We start from the raw sequence: 20583 nt of genomic DNA on the forward strand, positions 1-20583 counted from the left end.
GGCACCTCTAGCCTTTATGCACATCAGGGCAATTCCTTCGTGTATCCTCCTTTCTTACTCCCTTTGAACTCATGTATGGAAGACCCTTCCCTTCGGCAGAGACTCTGTCCGCATTTTAAATCCCACCTTACAGTTACCAAAGAAAATGCCAACCAGGTCTTCCCTCAGCTTTTACAGGAGGCACCCCCACTCCTCCTAAAGGACACCAGCATAATTCACAGCCCTGAAGGCAAGACCTCTTAACCGCCCCAACTGCAGCCGAACTCTCAGGGCACGCTCTCTAGCCCCAGCTTTCCAGGCTAAAACACACCTCAGGACACTCCATCACATGAGCTGGAGTCCCCTAAGATTACAGCCACCAAATCGGCCCCCGGAAGAGGGTGAATGAGTGAGCACCCGCAGGTGCTCCCTATGTTCCCTAGTAACCCTGGCTTCCCTGAAAGCCCACCTCCTCCCCAGGCTTCCACTGCCCCTTTCCTTCCCTTTGCTCTTCCTTGGATAGCAGCCATCCTAGCGTTCCCGCCCACTCTCACTGCAATAGACTCTCAACCCTCATCTGTCACCCTTATCGGTAGTGCCATGGCAACCACCCTCTCAGCTTGGAGCATGGAACCTGGAAGGGGAGCCTCATACCCTTTAGTCACCTCTTCTCCCTACACCTCTCAGCTTGTCTCCGTGATAGAGATCCTTCCTTCCTCTGTGGGGAGAACACATACAGCTGTCTCCCCGCCAGCTGGACAGAACCTGTACCTTCCTCTATCTCTCACCCAACCTAGACGTAGCCCCCTGATAATCAGTCTGCCTGTCCCTGTGACCCACCAGATCCGACACAAAGGGCACCCAGATAATCCTCTCCCCATAACCCTCGGCCTCGCGGCAGGGCTCGGGACTCACAGGGGGCTAACCACTCTCTAACAGATTTTGAAATCCTGTCTCAGGACCCACAAGAAGCCCAGATGACGTTGGCAAACGTTTAGTGCACGTTCCGGATCAGAGAGCCTCACTGCACTGAACAGAGAGGACTGGACCTCCTCCCAGCGGAAAGGGGCCTGATCAGGGAGCAGCAATCAGCTCCATGGGCCTGCTGGCTAAAGGAAGTGGTTGGTATCTGCCTCCCTCCGTAGGACCACTGGCATTCCTACTGCTCAGCCTCGCTTTGGCCCCTGTATTCTGCGCCGTTTCCATCTTTCCTTCAGGACGGCTTTCGAGGCTTCACCAGCCAGTCTCTCGGGAGGTCACGCTGCTGCAACACCTGGCTGCACCGGGAGGAATCCATACAGTGTTCCAGCTGACTACAACCAAAGGCCACCCTCCTCTCTCAGAGGAAGACAGGACCTTCGCCCCTGTTGCATCACAAAAAGGCTGGCTGTTAGGTCTGATCAAACTATTGAACCAATCCCCCTCCCCTGGGACTGGCCTTTAGGCCGCTTCACAATGGACACTCCACTTGCCTGGACCACAGCCCACTTGCTAAGACCATGCTCTCTCCCCTCGGGCCGCCCAGAATCCGGACCTGCACCGGGAAGTCTCTGCCCAGAACAAGCCCGCCCAAATCCTTTAAAAACCGCTGCCTGGGGCTGGAGCACCCAGGCTCAGCCACCTGGTGTGCGGATGGGCGAATAAATTTATAATCCCTCCCCACTCTGGCCTCCTTCGGTCCTCCTTGGGCGACCTGACAGTGCAGAGTCATAAAGTGAAAGCAGGGCTGGAGCCTAGCAGCTCTCCTGCACTGCGGGCAGGAAGGCCCCAGACCTGGAGACTCGGGGTTCACTTTCTTGTTTAACGTGCACAATCGTGGTTTATTTCCATGACTCAAACTCCTAGAAACTGTTGTCTGAATTTGCCCCTCTCTACTGTTGATTGTTTCACTAAAGCTGCAGAATTTTCCTAATTTTATAACTCTAAATGAAACTTTACTCTGGTTTTGTGAGCAATCCCTAAAACGTTCTTCTCTATTCCACTGAAAAGCACCTGAGACATCTCCACTGCTTTCCACCTCGTCCTGGGAGGGGCTGGAGTCCTGTCGGCAGAGGTGCCTGCCTGCCTGCACTCCGGGGCCTCCTGGACAGGATAGATGGGCGGGCCTGTGTGCTTGTCTGCTTGTTTGTAAACATTCTGCATGGATAACTCTGCACGGAATGGGCACATAATGTCTGCATCTCTGTGGGGGTTTTGTGTTAATTAACACAAATACCAGTTCCTCGCACAGATATGCAATTTTTTAAAGCAATTATTTCCTTTCTCGCAGGAAATGTTCAGCACGTGTCTTCCGTGAACACTGCGGGGAACAGAGGAGCAGCGCGTTGGTTCTGTTTAAGAAGTGAACACAGCCGCGCTCCTTTGAAACTTGCGCTTTATTGACTGCTAACTGAGTGCTTGTCCTCCGCCAGGGCCTCTCCCGTTTCACCGGCCCTGGCCCTGGCCCTGCCAGCCACGTTCAAGTCCAAGGAGGATGTGCCTTCCAAGCTTCTGTTCGGTCTCAGCTCAGTTTTCAAGTGCGCTCTGCTGACAGCTCACGGTGCCCTGTTGGAACTTTGGGGAACACGCCCCGCCCCCCACACATACACACACATGCACACACATACATGCACACCCCCACACATGCACACACATACGCACATACACCACACACACACACACCACACACACACACACACACACACACACACACACACACACCCTTTAAATGCTGAATGGCCGGGGGTTTAATGTTACTTTGACACAAAATTGTTGGTGCCCAAGTCTGAAAGGGAACATTGTTTCCTGGGCTCGGAGTCCGGCTCTGCCTTGCGCTCCTTCCCGCTTGGGGATCCGGCCGCGGGGAAGGCGGTGCAGGCGGTCTGCGCCCTCGCGGGGCTGCGGGCCTGAGGCGGCTCTGGCCGGGGACCGCTTCCTCTCCTCCCTCCGCCGCAGCCGCCCTGTAATCAGCGCCGCGGGTCAAGCGGGGCTACGCCGGCAAACCACCGGGTTTCCACGAAATAATACATTTCTGTGGCTCCCAGACATGCGCACCTCCAGCCCTGAAAACAGGGAGATGTTTCTATTTCGCGCCGGGAGGGAGCGGGAGGGCCAGCGGCTGGCAGCCAGCTCCCGGGACAGGATAGCGCTCAGGGGGAAGGGGGGGACGGGGGCGGGGGGGGCGGGGAACCTCGAGTCCGGCGGGACGTCTAGGCGCAGAGAGTCCTGGACGAGATCCGTGACTCTTGGGGGGCTGAGGGGGACCAAGAGCCCCCCCCCCCAGCTCCAGCGGGCTCAGGGCGGCGGGGCTGCGGGGTAGCGCCCCACCTGCCCGCCGGCGCCCCCTCTGACACCGAGCCTGGGCGCCGCCCTCGCGCCCTGCGGCAGGTGTACCCGGAGAAGCCGGCGAGAGAAGGGGCGCCGCGCGTGGGTAGCTCCGGCCCCTGCGCTGGGTGGCCGCCCGGCGCTGCCTCCGGGGCGGGGACAGCGGCCCTGGGCGCCTGGCGCGGCGACCCCTCCCGCGGCTCTCAGGCTCCGGGGCGGCGGGTTCCGGCGCGTGGCGGCCGGAGGGGGGCGCAGCTGCCGCCCCCGCTGCCCCGGGGCCCTGTCGCGAGCGCTCGGGCAGGTGCCAGGTGCGCGGTGCCCGGCCCGGCGCCCGCGCCCTCCCGCCCCGCCGCCCGGGCGCCGCGCCCGCCCCGCCCCGCCCGCCGGCCGCCCGGGGCCGCGCCTGCAGCTGCGGTCGGCGAGCCGGGCCGGGCACAGGCCGGGGGCGGAGGGCGGCCGAGGGCGGCCGAGGCTCGCGTGGGGACCGGGCCGGGCGCTGCGGAGACCTGGCTGGCGGCGGCGCGGGGCGCGGGGCGCGATGCGCTGAGCGCCGGGGGTCCGCGCGCGGGGCCATGGAGCCGGCGGGCACCGGGCGGCGCTGGCCCGGGCGGCTGCTGCTCCCTCCGCTCCCGCTGCTCCCTCCGCTCCCGCTGCTCCTGCCGCTCCTGCTGCTCCTGCCCGCAGCCCAGCCCGCGGGCGCCGAGACGCTGCCGGGCGCCAGGGCCGTGGGCACCAGCGCCAGCCCGCCCAGCCCCGCCAGCGTGGTGGCCCCGGGGACGGCGCCGCTGGAGGAGAGCCGGCTGCCCGTGTTCACCCTGGACTACCCGCACGTGCAGATCCCCTTCGAGATCACCCTGTGGATCCTGCTGGCCTCGCTGGCCAAGATCGGTGAGGCCCGGGCGGGCGCGGGCGGGGCCGGAGGGGGCTCCTGTGCGGCTCCGGGTGGGCACCGCCGGCGGGAGCCGCGCTGAGGAGGGAGCTGGCCTCTGCCCTGAGCGGGTACAGCCCGGGCCAGCGGCGCCCTGGTGACAGGTGGGGGGTTACAGACGGGGGGGGGAAGGCGAGGGGGGAACAGGCGAGGGGTACAGACAGGGGTAGAGGGGAGCAGGGCTCTGGGAGGGGAGTGGCCGCGGTCCGGCGCCGGGCTGAGCATCAGGAGGCGAACCGCACTCCCTGCTTGGGGCTGAGGCTTCCTCTCCAGGAAGCGCTTTTTGGGGCGAAGTCGGGGAGGACAGGCCAGGGAGGCAAGATGAACATTTTAAAATAATCGACCCTCTTTTGGAACTCCTTTCACTCCCATTGGAAAGCGGACTGGCCTGCCCTCCCTGCCTCCCTCCCGCGCCCTCGCTGCGGTCTTCTGTGAGGCTGTGGTGCTTTCCCTTGTTCTTACTTTACATTTAAAGACTTTGTATCCGAAGACGCGCAGCCGCTGCCAGTGGCTCCGAGGGCGTTCGGCGGAGGTGGGTGACCCCGCACCTGCCCGGCGGCGGAGCGGCCTGTGGCCGGGGCGCGGGGCGGAGGGCGGCCCTCGGCGCCCCAAAGCCCCCTGCCGGGCAGTCAGAGGGCGGCTGGGCGGGGGGCAGCGATCACCTGCTCCCGCAAAGGATGCGTCTCCCGGGTTTTCCAAGATGGCCCGGCGGCCAGGGAGGAAAGGACTCCATCCCCAGGGGCAGCGGCCAAGGCGGCGGAGGGAGGTGCGGCGGAGGGAGCCTCCCTGTGGGCTGAGGCCAGCAGGTCCCGTCAGGGGACCGAGCGGCACCTGCCGCCTCTGCTCTGCCTGTGACGGCCGGTGTCTGCCCCGCGCACGGCCTCCCCGCAGGCACACGGGCCGGCCCGGCGGGCGGACCGGGGCCGCCGTGAGGGGGGCAGACCCGCTGCCACCGCTCCCATCGCTGCGCCTGCTGCCCTTCTATTCAATTACCATTCTTTCTTCTGCTCTTCGCTCCTGACTACTTCAATCTGGTTAATCACACTAATAACGGCTGCGAGGGGCCGCTTAAGTTCGCTGCGCCTCATTTCCGCAGCCACCCGGGGGCACGATGGCCTGGCTTCTCGGAGGGACTGAGAAGCGACAGGCCAGGCTGGCTCCCCGGCCGGTCCTCCCCTGCCTGTCCGGGCTGTTTGGTGTGAAGGCTCACTCACGGGGAATGGGTTTGTGTGGCACCCTGAGGATAATGCTGGTGCAGGGGACATAGGGAGTGGGCGCGGGGGTGGCACCCGGGACCGCGGGCAAGTCTGTTTCCCAGCTCGGGTCTGAGGTCTGAGTGCCAGGCTGTCCCAGCTCCGCCTCCTCCACCGGCTGGCACTCTGTGGGGTGCCTTCCTTCCCACTCTTTTCCTGCCATGATCTTCTCATCTCTGTGACCTTATCACACTCACAGTGCCTGTTTTATTAACAGGGATCTGTGCTGGTCATAGGGCATCGATCTGCCTGTTGGCAGCTCCTTATGTGATTTATTTCTGGCTGGGCACTGGCTGTTCTCCGGGTCTGCCTGCCCCCCCCCCCCCCCATGCTGACCTTCTCTGGCTACTATTTCCTCTTCCTTTCGGCACCTGGGTGGCTCAGAGTTGGAAACAAAGTCAGATGCTCATATCTCCCGCCAGGAGGATCTGAGCAAAGAGGGGCCAGGGCTGGGGGCAGAGCGCTCTCAGAGCAGCAGGTGGTTTTAGGCCTCAGAGCTGTCCTTGGGACTTGTCTTGATGCTCCCTGTGTATAGTCCTGCTGCCACTGCTCTGTCCCTGGGGAAGGGGGGGGGGTGCTGTCTGTGGGACACTTTCCCGGCCCATTAGTGGTCATTCAATTTATATTTTAACTGCTGCAATGAAAAAAAAAAAACTATTCTTTTGGGTCACTTGCATAGCTTAGTTTGCTCATATTTGGGGAGGATGATAAACGGAGCCGTGCAGAGGGACATAGGGCTATGAGGTAACAGGAATATTAACTCATGCAAAATGCCAAGGTTTCTATTTGTGGCACTTTTACGCCCTGTGCCTGGTGCACCTGAACTTACCTGCCCGGAGGTCCCGGAGCAATGCCAGCCATGCTCGCTCGGACCAGGCAGAACAGGCTGCCCCACCGGGAGGTTCCTAATGATGTTTGCAGGTCAAAGCACCGTGTGGTACAGATGGAACTAAGATATTACGTTATGTCAGCGGTAACTGGAAAATAAAAAAATTAAATCATGCCTGATGGTGAGTTCAGAATAGTTTTCTAGTTTGCAACACAATAGAAATCTAGAAAAATTACCGTCACAGGTGTTAAATGAGTCAACTTGTCATCGTTTTATCTGGTTATTAGGGAAAATAAATTTTCTAATTATTTGCTTTAAAAAAATCTTTAGTAATAAAGCTTCCTGAAATGATGAGGATGAGGGTGTGTGTGTGTGTGTGAAGTAGTCTCATAAGTAAAAGAACAGAAAATTTAGTACAGCTTTGAAAAGTTTTTAAAATTTTGGCAACCAACATCTCCCAATCTGTTCTTCACTTCAATCCTCACACGTGTTCTTTCATTTTAAATGTTTGTCTTTGAGGAAGTTGGCTTTTTTATCAGTAAAAATGCCCATTTGCTTGGTCAGTCCTGCACAGCCCAGAAAACAGGCCAAGAATTCAGAAGAGAGGCTGGCTCCTCTGCTCTCCCCCGTGCAGTGGTCAGTGGGTCTGCCCTGAGCAGGGACACAGGCCTTCGCCCCTCTCCCCCCCCACCCCCGCCCCCCCAGGGTTCCGGCTCCGCTGGCTCAGGGCCAGAGGCCCCTTCTTTGTCCTCAGGCCCGTGCCCGGCTTCTCTCCCAGGCGTCAGACCCATCCTGCCCCTTCACTTCCCTTGTCCTGGGGCTGCAGCATTTCCACTCCCTTCGATCCGTTGTCCTAAAAATCAGGTAAACATGTGTTATCGTTTTAAGGAAGGACAATACAGTTTGGTCAGTGACGGTTTCCCCTCTGGGCTCCAAGCTGCCCTGAGTTTGAAATATGAAACCAGTTTTCTTAGATAATACCTGCCTGCCTTACCCAGATCCTCATCTCTGCCGAAGACAAAAGAACGGCCCTTGTCCTTTACCTGTTTCTCTTTTGTCAGCGTTGCTTTTCCTGAGCTCGCCAGCTGGCTGGTGAGATGAAGCTCACGGCCTCCCCTATTATTTGATTCACGTCTCACTTTGAAGCCTGGCGTTCGGTTCCTGTAGGCGCGCGCTGGTTCCTGCGGACCCTCCCTGCCAGCCTCCCTCTCTGGGCGGCCAAGCCCCTCTCTGTCTGCAGCTGGCTCAGCAGCTTCCGGGCTCTTTCCAAGGACCAAGCCAGGTGCTTTCTTTAGAACGGTATCTCTGTCCTCTACTGCAGGAACCGCTTTGTACCTTTTTAAATAATGGCATATTATTACTGTAAAATAAGGTTCCACACCAAAATGTTACTTTTTATATCAACTTTAACAATTACACTATTATTTATCACTAATGGGATGCTTTATTTATTTATTTTTTTTTTTTTCCCCCCAGAATTCTTTAACGTGTCTTGAAGCCCAAAACCTTTTGTATGAGTGTATTTGTTCCGGGAGGGAGGTAAAACTCACCAGTAAAATCAAGTGAATTTGATGTTTTGTATATGGATAGAGTTTCACCAATGGTTGAATGATAAGTTTTCGTCGTGTAATTTGGATCTGCTTTGTGTAATTTGGATCCTCCAATAGGTTTTCATTCCCTTGGCAACCCGGCATATCGCAGCCACGCTATCAGTGTCCTCGTGCTACTTCTGCATCTCCCTTCTCTTCCGGTCTGTTTCCTTCCTACTGAAATATGTTCCTTGGTGGATACTTCAGGGACGACCTTGAATGATAAATTCCCTCAGTCTTTGTCTAAAAAATGTCTTTACTTTGATCATCTCCTTGAATAATTATATGACAGTCCAGGGGGTGAGTAATTATAACTTCGTTGCAAAACATTATTTCATTATTTTCTGCCCCCTGTTGTTGCTAAGGTGAATTAGGTTGCTGCTCACTGGCCTTTGGAGTGTATCTGACTTCTCTCTCTGCTTGTACTTAAGAGATTTTGTGTGGTTATTCTTCAGTTGCCGAGGTGTGTCTCAGTATGAATTTATTTTATTTTTCTCACTTGAAATTTGTTGTGCTTCCAAGTTTCTTAATGCTGCTCTCTGTTCCAGCTACAGATTACTTGCAGTGTGTTTCCACTCTGTGGTTAACCTACTCACCGGAAGTCCATTTCAATGATCTTGGCACTTAAGCGTGTTTGGTCCTTTTCCAAGTGCTTCTGCAGTTTGTTCATGCTCTTTGTTATGTAACTATAGATTTCATCCCTCTTTTTATTATTTTATTTAAACTATTTTACTGTTTAGATTGTTCTCTTATTCCTAGTTTTTTGGGTTGCTAATTCATATGTCTATCGCATCTACTGACTTTCCCTTTTATATATTACTAGAGGCCCAGTGCACGAAAACGTGTGCTCTGGGAGGTGGGTCCCTCAGCCCGGCTGGGTCTCACAGTCCGGAGCCCTCAGGGGATCCAGAGGGAGCAGGCCTAAGCCACAGTCTGGCCTCCCTCTGAGGGGCCCATCAGGGAACTGCACCAGCCAGCAAGCAACCAGCCCCACTGCCCGATCACCCCTTCACTGCCACCCCTACTTGCTGTCCCCTCCCTCTGCCCGCTGGCACCTGCCTTGTCTGGCCTGATGCCACCTGCTCACCAGCCCCGCCCCTCACCAACCAGTTGTTGCACCATTTGGTCTATTTGCATATTAGGGCTTTTATTATATAGGATTAGAGACCCTGTGCATGGATTCATGCACCAGTGGGGTCCCGTGGCTTGGCCTGCAGGGATTGGACTGAAGCCGCTCTCTGACATCCCTGAGGGGTTCCAAATTGAGATAGAGCAGTTCTCGGGTGACGCACCCTGGAATAGGGCTCCCTCCTCTCTAGTTCCAGGTGCTTAACCCAGGAACTGCAGCTGCCAAGTCACCGCAGCTCAGCAGCTCCTGCATTGAGCATCTGCCCCCTGGTGGTCATTGTACATCACAACTACTGATCAGACAATCTAATGGTTGGATGGTCACCTAGGCTTTTATATAGAGAGACTAGGGGCCCAGTGCATGAGATTCATGGGGGAGAGGGTCCCTCAGCCCAACCTGCCCCCTCTCACATACTGGGAGCCCTCAGGGGATGTCCTAAGCTGCAGTCTGGCCTCCCTTTGTGGGTGGCAACCGGGCTGATCAGGGGAAGGCACCAGGCCCATCACCCTGCTGCTGCAGCCACTGCCAGTCACCACAGCCACCAAGGTGTTTTCATCAACACAGACTCCAGTCCCTTCACCAAGAAAAAAATGACGACTTTCTTTAGGCATTTTCAAGATGTGTCTTTCATAGGATATGCATTTCTTTCTTTCTTTCTTTCTTTTATCCTCACCTGAGGATATGTTTCCATTGACTTTTAGAGAATGTGGAATAGAAAGGGAAAGACAGAGAGCAACATCAAAGTGAGAGGAACACTTTGATTGGTTGCCTCCTGCATGAGCCCTGATCTGGGCCCTGGCCAGGGAGGAGCCTGCAACCTAGGTACATTCCCTTGATCAGAATCGAACCTGGACCCTGTGGTCAGCAGGCCGGGGCTCTATCCACTGAGTCAAACCGGCTAGGGCAGGATATGACATTCCTTAGCCCTCCAGCAGCAGACCTTCGTTGTTGTTTTTCTCTAGAAGTGTGGTGGAAAAACCCTAGATCACCTTTCTGGATTCTTATTACCCAAGTTACTAAGAATATTACCAGTGGCATACAGGGAGCTTAGCCAATGAGCAGTCAGAAAAGGTGTTTCCTCTGTAGTTCACACCAATTGTGGGCTGGGCCCTGCCCAGGCCTAAAGCCTCTTGGGCAGGAGGAGAGCGCCAGCTCCCTGCAATCAATCACAGGGGGTCCACTCCTGCCCAGGCCTTACCTCACAGTGACCTGGGTGCCAGGATGTTCCTGGGACACAGGTGTTGGGTGCCTATGAATGCAAATTAACCACCATCTTGTTTGGGTTAATTTGCATAGTCACTCTGATTGGCTAGGGGCATAGCAAAGATAAGGTCAATTTACATGTTTGTCTATTATTAGGTAAGATGTTATAACATAAATGATAGAGCACTAGCTTGAGCAGAATTGAGGTGGTTCCTTTTCATTTTTCCCTGGCTCTCCTATTTGCTTATTTAGGACAAAGTAGCTCTCTGATGCTCAGGCATTCAGGCCGGAGGCCTCCCCTTATGGACTGAAGTCAGATTTCTTGTCCTCAGGTGGGTGCTCAAAAGCCAGGTCCCAGCACGTGGGCGGGCAATCCCTGAATGCGGAGTTCTGGTTCTATGGCTTGAAAGTCAACCTACATCTCCCACTTCGATTTTTCTCCATTTATCAGGCCTTCCAGGTTAAAGGGGAAAAAAAGTGCCGAGCCTGGCAGCTGTCAGTGCTGCCTGTTTTCAGGGCAGAGGCCTCCGTGGTCCACCCTGTGGCTCCATGGCCTTTCCCTGACCCTAAGAAGCTTTTCTACCTAGCGTTGCAAGTCCACAGGCATGTTCTGCTCAGAGAATGTCCCCGTGGATCCTCTTTAATTTGAGGTAAAAGTAACGTGTACTTCCCTAGTTTTCCCACTGCGGGGTGTGGGCATTTGCCTTTGTTTTATCCTCTGTGGCTTTGCACGTGTCTAGAAAGCACACAGCAGGCAGTGATGGGTGTTGGAAAAGACAGCCCCGACCGAGGAGGGAGGCCGTGCGTTAGCAGAGCTCAGGACACACCGTGTTCTCGCCTGGCACGCCCTCACACACTTGCTTCTTATTTAATTGGTGGCTTGGAGGACCGGTGGCTGCTACTTCTGTTACTATTTCAATAGGGATAATGGGGGGTGGGGGAGCCATCTATAACAAAGAGTTTACTCTCAGAGCAAAAGAAGCATAAGCCAAGACAAACATGTGTTTATTTTGTTAAAGAGATGTGTGGGCATGGGCGTATTGTCATTCCAAAGGAGACATGCACAATTACAGGTTACTCTCTTGCAATTACATCTTTAAATATAATGAATCACAATGACGTGCTTCCTGGAATAACCCTGCACATTGTTCATCACTGTGCAAGCCCTTTATGACCTGGATTTAAACAATTCTTCCCTTATTGGAAGCTGTGTGTGTCTCTCTCCAGCAATTCCAGAGGAGGCATGGGCCTGCCTCGGAAGGCTCTGCCTGTGGCTTTGACAGACCATAGTTTTAAGTGTGCATTTCATGTCATTGCTTAGTGTTGGCATACAGAGGTCACCTTTGAAGTAAGAAAGGAAAAATCCAATTCACAATTATATTCAGAAATTTCACCTGCAGAGAGACCAGGTTACACATGCCCACCTGCATGTGAGAGCCTCTGAGAGGCTTGTTCCCGGGCACCCCACGGGGGCCCCCGCTGCACTCTGGCAGCACGTGTCCTGTTTGTGAGCTGGCCTCCGGGCCCAGGAGGAGCCTGGGCAGAGCAGTGGCAGGTGGCACTGGAGCACGGAGATGGTGAGACTGGCTAATCCCCCGGTGCGATCTCTTTAATAAAATGCAGGAGCTAACAATGGCAGAGCATTCTCCAGGCCAGGGCCTGGGCCTGGTGCTTCCTGCCCATTATCTCCTTTAATCCTCACAGTGGTGCTGCGAGACAGGCGCCATTATTATGCCCAGGTTTAAAAAATAGATGAGGAAACGGCTTTTGAGAGCTTAGGGAGTGTCCAGGGCACTGCCGCTCTTGAGAGGCGGGGGGAGGGGGGGTGTTGATGGTGAAAGGGGGAGAACGGGGTGGGGGCGAGGGGAGGGCGTGGAATCTGTGTCCTGCCTGCAGAGGAGAAGGCTGACTCCAGACTGTCAGTGGTCACCAGGGTCCTGGCTGTGTCACCTCTTCGCCAGGAGCCGAAGCCTGGCTGTCGGAGTCTCACGCCGCCCTCATTGCCTCCGGCTGACTGTCAGAGCTTCATTGTAAAATCAGACAACAATGGCGGTAGCATCCCACCTACCCCATGGGTCACTGTGCGGACTGAAATGCACCAGAAGCAGCAGTAGCCCCAAAGTTAGATCAGTCTGACTGCACAACTCTACACAGGGCAGGAGAGAGCCACTGAGATGGAGTGTGGCCTGACTTGGGGGGAGTATGGGAGCTGAACTGGAGGGCAGAATTTTTGAACCTTGGTCTAGTCCTGTGGTTGGCAAACTGCAGTTCGCAAGCCATATGCGGCTCTTTGGCCCCTTGAGTATGGCTCTTACACAAAATACCATGGCCTGGGCGAGTCTATTTTAAAGGTGTGACATTAGAAGAAGTTTAAGTTTAAAAAATGTGGCTCTCAAAAGGAATTTCAATCATTGTACTGTTGATATCAGGCCCTGTGGACTAATAAATTTGCCGACCACTGGTCTAGTCTTTTCCACCATCCATAACTTTCAGAAAGTAAAATTCTAATGTTTTTTAAATATATGTTTATCATGTTAACTAGAGGCCCATTGCCCAAAATTCATGCACTGGGGAAGGGTGTCCCTCAGCCCAGCCTGCACCCTCTCCAATCTGGGGCCCCTCAAAAGGATATCTGAGTCAGACATCCTCTCACAATCCTGGACTGCTGGCTCCCAACTGCTCGCCTGCATGCCAGCCTGAGCACCCCCTAACCACTCCCCTGCCAGCCTGATCAACACCTAACTTCTCCCTTGCTGGTCCGATTACTCCCAACTGCCGTCCTTTGCTGGCCTGGTCGCCCCCAACTGCCCTCCCCTGTTGGCCCAGTCGCCTCCAACTGCCCTCCCCTGCAGACGTGGTCCCCACCAACTGCCCTCCCTGCAGGTCTGGTCTCCTTCAACTGTTCTCCCCTGTTGCCTGTTCGCCCACAACTACCCTTTCCTGCCAGCCATCTTGTGGCAGCCATCTTTGACCACATGGGGGTGGCCATCTTTGACCACATGAGGGTCACCATCTTATGCAAGGGTGTGAGGATCAATTTGCATGTTACCTCTTTATCGTCATGTTAATGATTCATAGATTAAATGTTCAACCCATATAATTTTAATAGGCTAAAGTCCAACCCCAACAGATTTATATGAGGAAAGATGTCATATCTGTCTTATTATTGCACCTGCATACATACTTATTGACTTGCACATGTACATATGCACATACAGACACATATGCACACGTGACGTTCATTAGGATGTCGCTCCATGAGGGAAGGGTCTAGGACAGTGTGGCACATGGTAGGTTCCCCACAAATAATCACTGAGGAGATGAAGAATAAATATCTAGACGCTTTCTGTTTCATCTCAATTCAATCATCTAGCAGTTAAATCGCCCACACACCATGGTCTGTCCAGGAAGTCCACAGTTTACATTTGTTATAATAGCACATTCATTAATAGCATACCCTTTCACTCTCAAATATTTATTTGATAAGTTATTTGGCCACTCTACTTCTAATGTGTATTCTGCTATTGCACATACTTTGGTAACTTAAGCTCTGTTGTCTAAAATCTCAACTCTGTCACCTCCTACCTGTGGACTTTGGGTGAATTAGTCAACCTCTCTAACCTCATCTGTAAGATGGGGCGGCAACAGCAGCCTCCTCCTAGGCTGCGGTGAGGACAGAGTTGTGCGCTCAGTAAGCAAGCGTGCTGCCTCACTGCGGGGAGATTTGGTTGCCGCTGGGTGGGGAACGGGTGTCTGCAGCCTGTCCAGAGCTGACCGCATTTCCTTGCACGGGGAGCCACTGTTTGCCGATTGCTAGATGGTCTGGGTGTCCCTGCCCCTGCTGTTGCTGTGATGCAGAGCGTTCTGTCTAAGTCACACAGCTTGGTCTCCAATGTTACACGTTAAAAATTCACGGCCAGCTTTCCGCAGTGAGTTCCCAAAGGGAAAGGATCCGGTTTCTGTCCTGGAAACTGGCAGGAGCAGCCAGGCGGAATGGTGGGGGCAGCAGAGGGGAGTGTGGTCTCCCCGGAGTCTCACACCAGGCTGAGGACACGCCACAGGTGAAGGGAACACACGTGCTTTTCAGATGATCTCCACGTCCCCTGCACTCTGCGTGTAAACTGTTTCTATAGGAATCTAGGGAGGAATGCATTTAAAGCAAGTGCTGCTGAAGGAGTTATCGCTGTGAAACTGCTGGGCGGCCTCTCTTTCCCAGTGTGGACGTTCTCCTGGCCGCGCCGCCCGGAATGGAGACCTCGCCATCCCCTGGGCTCCGGGGATTCACCCCATGCCACTCGGTCTTCTCCGGAGAATGGCATCGTCCTGTGCATTCTCTTGTGAGCTGCCTGGCGAGACGGACGCTGCCTCACTGGGGCTCACAGTTAGAGGGAATTAGAGAACATCTTGGCCCCGTTTCTTGGCCCACGTCGGTCTCTGCTGGCTGCTTAGCTCTGACACGGGCCTGTGGTCCCTGGCAGCTGTGTGCTCACCCCTGCCCTCCGCACACAGACTCTGGGCCGGGCGTGGTCTGGGCCCACCCTGTGGAGCTCAGCGTGCACATAGCTAAAGCTAATGAGGTCCAGGATCTGGATAACACTGTTTCATATTTTCAGTTGTTTCACATCTGTCATCTACTTAGATTCACATTTTTTATTCACTGCTGACATTCATTCATACGCTCACAGTCCAGGCTCTGCTCAGGGGTGCTAATGGTTTTGCAAAAGGAATTTGGTTCGCATGACAGCTAAATTGTGTATTTAATGACTTCACTTCTCTTCAGGTTTTTGTTATTGTTTTTTTGTCTTTTTCTTTTCATTTCCAGGGGAGCTGTCACCATTCCTAAATCTTCTAACAAATGCCGTAATTGGCAGGCCTCCAGACCTCCACCCCTCCAGCCCTCCAGCCCTCCATGTCCCACTAAACACATTATAGGTTTGGTTAGTGTTTTAATGAAACATAATAATTATGATGAAGATGGGGCCATAAGAATTCCTGAGACGCACACACCCTGATGCCATGGAGACACCTCGGTCTGCACAGTAGGCACGTGGGTGTGCAGAGACTGGAGCTGGCCGTCTGAAGCCAGAGAAGGCAGCGTCAGCCCCCTGGATGTCCCGGGGGCTGGGGAATGGTGTGATCCCTCGTGGGCTGTCCTCGGTGTCACCCTGCCCCACGTGCCTGTGGTTCCCTCCACGTAAGGACTGCAGTTGGTGTTGGCAACCACTCAATGAGAAATGACATTAGGTAGCAATTGCTGGCGACTGTGCAGGGTTTTCACTCTGTGTTGATCTATTTATTTTAAGCAAGTGGTAAATCCATTTAGAAGTCAGGATCTTAAAGGAATAAAAACCAACGAGAAAATAAAATTCCAACACAGGGTGGGGAGGGGGGGCAGTAGCTCTCCGGGTAACCTTGTCCCCGTCAATGAGAGCAGTAGGCAGTTTGAATCCAGGTTACAGTCCCTATTACCACCCCAGCCTGGTGCTCCCTCCCCCTCTGTCCCGCCCACAGCTTGACTATGCAAAGGGTCACTCAGAAATAGTCACCAGAACTTAACTGCTCCCCGAATTATGTCATCCCCCCTAAATAGTACACTGGGAAGTTTTACCTTGGAACACTTTGTTCAAATCTAATCTTCTTGCTCAAACCCCTTCATCTAATGGTGTCACTAAATGGACGAAGGAAGGAACAAAGGTAGGGAGGGGGGAGGAAGGCGCTGAGAGGCAGATGGGTGGTGCTCTGAGGTGAAGATGTGGAGTCCTGGGGCGGGGCAACCTGCTTCGTGGCTGTGAAACCTAAAGTGCAGGCCTACCGCTGGGCAGGAGCAGTAGACGGTTTCGAGCTGCAGCCCCGGAAACATAGACGAGGACTTGACTCGCCCAGGCCGGCCGCGTCCCTGCTCCTCCAGCGGGCCCTGTCCCCACCTGGCAGTTAGCGTTCCCTTGGCGTCTGCAGCCCTCACTGGTGTGGGAGGCATGCATTTCACTCTCGAACGCACACATGGTTTGAATGGTGCGTGCCCAGTGTCTGTCTGCTCAGGATGGCGAAGCCAGCGTCCTTGGGCTGCCTGAGAGCCTAGGAGTTTCCACCTTGGTTTCACTGTTCATGGGCATTTTGCAAAACTGTGTAACACAAGCCTCCTGTTCCTTCCGTTGGTTGCCACGGGGGCTCTTCCCAGCGCAGGAAAAGGTGCCTTGAGAGGGAAAGGCCCAATGACCAGGAGAGAAACCAACACCCGTGTGGGCTGCTCACAGTGCGGTGGGCTGTGGCCTCGGAGACCTGAGCACAGGCGACAGCCTCGCCTCAGACCTGGGGCCGCAGCTCTGTGATGGAGGGAGACTCAGGAGCACAGCCGCGGGGCTGGAGGCAGGAGCCCAGCCGAGGGCCACAGGCTCAGCCCACGGGCCCCGCGCAGCGCGCACCGAGGCCCACAAGCCCCCGAGGCCCAAAGGCTCCTGCAGGCTGGGATCGGCCCACAGGCGGGGATCAGGCCACAGGTTCCCGCAGGCTGGGATTGGCCCACAGGCTGGGATCGGGCCACAGGCTGGGATCAGGCCACAGGCAGGGATCAGGCCACATGTTCCCGCAGGCTGGGATTGGCCCACAGGCGGGGATCAGGCCACATGTTCCCACAGGCTGGGATCGGGCCACGGGCTGGGATCGGGCCACATGTTCCCGCAGGCTGGGATTGGCCCACAGGCGGGGATCAGGCCACAGGTTCCCGCAGGCTGGGATCGGGCCGCAGGCTGGGATCGGGCCGCAGGCTGGGATCGGGCCACAGGCGGGGATCAGGCCACATGTTCCCGCAGGCTGGGATTGGCCCACAGGCGGGGATCAGGCCACATGTTCCCGCAGGCTGGGATTGGCCCACAGGCGGGGATCAGGCCACATGTTCCCGCAGGCTGGGATTGGCCCACAGGCGGGGATCAGGCCACATGTTCCCGCAGGCTGGGATTGGCCCACAGGCGGGGATCAGGCCACAGGTTCCCGCAGGCTGGGATTGGCCCACAGGCTGGGATTGGCCCACAGGCTGGGATTGGCCCACAGGCTGGGACTGGGCCGCAGGCTGGGATTGGCCCACAGGCTGGGACTGGGCCGCAGGCTGGGATTGGCCCACAGGCGGGGATCAGGCCACAGGTTCCCGCAGGCTGGGATTGGCCCACAGGCTGGGATTGGGCCGCAGGCTGGGATTGGCCCACAGGCGGGGATCAGGCCACAGGTTCCCGCAGGCTGGGATTGGCCCACAGGCTGGGATTGGCCCACAGGCGGGGATTGGCCCACAGGCTGGGACTGGGCCGCAGGCTGGGATCGGGCCGCAGGCTGGGATTGGCCCACGGGCTGGGATTGGCCCACAGGCTGGGACTGGGCCGCAGGCTGGGATCGGGCCGCAGGCTGGGATTGGCCCACGGGCTGGGATCGGACCACAGGCGGGGATCAGGCCACAGGTTCCCGCAGGCTGGGATTGGCCCACAGGCTGGGACTGGGCCGCAGGCTGGGATTGGCCCACAGGCTGGGACTGGGCCGCAGGCTGGGATCGGGCCACAGGCTGGGATTGGCCCACAGGCTGGGATCGGGCCACAGGCTGGGATTGGCCCACAGGCTGGGATCGGGCCACAGGCTGGGATTGGCCCACAGGCGGGGATTGGCCCACAGGCTGGGATTGGCCCACAGGCTGGGATCGGGCCACAGGCTGGGATTGGCCCACAGGCTGGGACTGGGCCGCAGGCTGGGATTGGCCCACAGGCTGGGACTGGGCCGCAGGCTGGGATCGGGCCGCAGGCTGGGATTGGCCCACAGGCTGGGATTGGCCCACAGGCTGGGACTGGCCCACAGGCTGGGATCGGGCCACAGGCTGGGATTGGCCCACAGGCTGGGATCGGGCCGCAGGCTGGGATTGGCCCACAGGCTGGGACTGGCCCACAGGCTGGGACTGGGCCGCAGGCTGGGATTGGCCCACAGGCTGGGACCGGGCCGCAGGCTGGGATTGGCCCACAGGCTGGGACTGGCCCGCAGGCTGGGACTGGGCCGCAGGCTGGGACCGGGCCGCAGGCTCCCGCAGGCTGGGATTGGCCCACAGGCTGGGATCGGGCCACGGGCTGGGATCGGCCCACAGGCTGGGATTGGGCCGCAGGCTGGGACTGGGCCGCAGGCTGGGATTGGCCCACGGGCTGGGACTGGGCCGCAGGCTGGGATTGGCCCACGGGCTGGGATCGGGCCACAGGCTGGGATCGGGCCATGGGCTGGGATCGGCCCACGGGCTGGGATTGGCCCACAGGCGGGGACTGGCCCGCAGGCTGGGACTGGGCCGCAGGCTGGGATCGGGCCGCAGGCTGGGATTGGCCCACAGGCTGGGACTGGGCCGCAGGCTGGGACCGGGCCGCAGGCTCCCGCAGGCTGGGATCAGCTGGCTAGGCAGCGCCCACTCTCGCTGACACTCACACACTCTGATCAAAGTATGTTGAGGAAGGTCAGGCAGTGGCTGGGTGGTTTCGGTCTGGGATGGATGGAAAAGAGGAAGAAAGGAGGGACAGAGAAAAGGACAGCATCTAAGAGAGAACCTATTTGACTCTGACAATTGAGAGTAAGTGAGGACCCGGCGTGGTTAACTGCAGAAGCACCGGCAGCAAGATGGAGACGCTGCGCCTGCGACTGCCTCAGAGAGCCCGGGCGGCGCTTCCAGCGGGGTGGGCGCTGGGTGCAGAGCACAGGAGATGCTGCTTATTTAAAAGAGGTTTCTTTGTGCGCACCCACTGATGTTTGCAATTAGGCAGGAACATCTGTGTTTCTGAGGGAAAGCCTCTAAAGTGGGATTCTGTGTGTGTGTGTGTGTGTGTGTGTACATAAATGAATATATATACATTTTAAATTCGATTCATATTATATTATGAAGACAATTTTTATGGAAGACTATCATAAGAAGAAATAAATGTATGCTTCCTGCAATGCAGCTGCTGAAGCAGGCCCCGCTGGGATGACTGGTGTCGGTGACGGTTTGACTTTCTGCTGACTTTGAGACTGCCAGCAGCCGGCAGTGGAGAAAGCTCGGGGCAGCCTCCCTCACATTCCTCGGAAGTGCCACGGCCGCCGATAACAAGAATAGACGTCTCTGGAGTCCATGCTGCCAACCTGTCCCGCCTCGCTCCTCACAAAGGAGAAGGTGACCCCGGAAGAGCCTGAGCTGAGGTGGTTATTTGAGCAGGAAGTAGTCAAGATGGTAAAGTGTGGCCTTAGTTTTTACATTTGGAAGCTGCTTAGTGGCAAAGGATCTAATGTAAAATTCAAAACCATGAATAACTCTAAATACAAAGGGAGGAATAGGATTTATGAAACAGTACAATGTTTATTTATTTACTACTAGTGGCCCAGTGCACGAAATTCCTGTACCGGTAGGGTCCCTAGAGGTTGCAGGCTGCTGGCCAGGGCCTCCCTTCATTCCATGCTGCCCCCTGGTGGTCAGCACACATCATAGCGAGCAATTGAACTCCCAATCAGTTGAACTCCCGAGGGGATACTTTGCATATTAGGCTTTTATTTATTTTTTTCATCAAAGTGGTGTATTTATTTATTTATTTATTTAAATAAGTCTTTATTGTTCAGATTATTACAGGTGTTCCTCTCCACCCCCCCCCCCCCCCCCGCCAATAGCTCCCCTCCACCTGATTCCCAACCCCACCCCATGCCCTTACCCCCGCCATTGTCTTCATCCACAGGTGTAAGATTTTTGTCCAATCTCTTCTCGTACTCCTTAGACCCCCTTCCCCTGAGAATTGTCAGTCCACTCCTTTTCTATGCCTCTGATTCTATTATATTCGTCAGTTCATTTTGTTCTTCAGATTTTTTATTCACTTGATTTTTAGATTCACTTGTTGGTAGGTATGTATTTGATGTCTTTTTGTTGTTCATAATTTTTTACCTTTACCTTTTTCTTCTTCTTTCTCTTCTTAAAGAATACCCTTCAACATTTCATGTAATCCTGATTTGGTGTTGATAAACTCCTTTAACTTTTTCTTGTCTGTGAAGCTCTTTATCTGACCTTCAATTCTGAATGATAGCTTTGCTGGGTAGAGTAATCTTGGTTGTAGGTTCTTGTTGTTCATAATTTTGAATATTTCTTGCCATTCCCATCTGGCCTGCATAGTTTCTGTTGAGAAATCAGCTGACAGTCGTATGGGTATTCCTTTGTAAGTAACAAGCTGTTTTCTCTTGCTGCTTGTAAGATTTTCTCTTTATCTTTTGCCCTTGGCATTTTAATTATGATGTGTCTTGGTGTGGTCCTCTTTGGATTCCTCTTGTTTGGGATTCTGTGCGCTTCCTGAACTTGTAGGTCTTTCACCGGGTAGGGAAAGTTTTCTGTCATTATTTCTTTCAAT

The 20583-nt window shown here is 55.4% G+C and overlaps 1 protein-coding gene across 1 annotated transcript in view; it reads left to right on the forward strand.

Moving 5' to 3' along the window:
- The first annotated feature begins 3736 nt into the window (after nt 1-3736).
- Nucleotides 3737-20583, forward strand: part of SLC9A2 (solute carrier family 9 member A2) — a 133263-nt gene continuing 116416 nt past the window's right edge. The window contains exon 1 of the mRNA XM_084900498.1: nt 3737-4170. Within this exon, the coding sequence (XP_084756624.1) occupies nt 3855-4170 (316 nt within the window). The 5' untranslated portion in view covers nt 3737-3854. The remainder of the gene's footprint in view (nt 4171-20583) is intronic.

The sequence above is a fragment of the Pipistrellus hanaki genome (assembly GCF_964339955.1).
Source record: "Pipistrellus hanaki genome assembly, chromosome: 12".
Classification (NCBI taxonomy): Eukaryota; Metazoa; Chordata; class Mammalia; order Chiroptera; family Vespertilionidae; genus Pipistrellus; species Pipistrellus hanaki.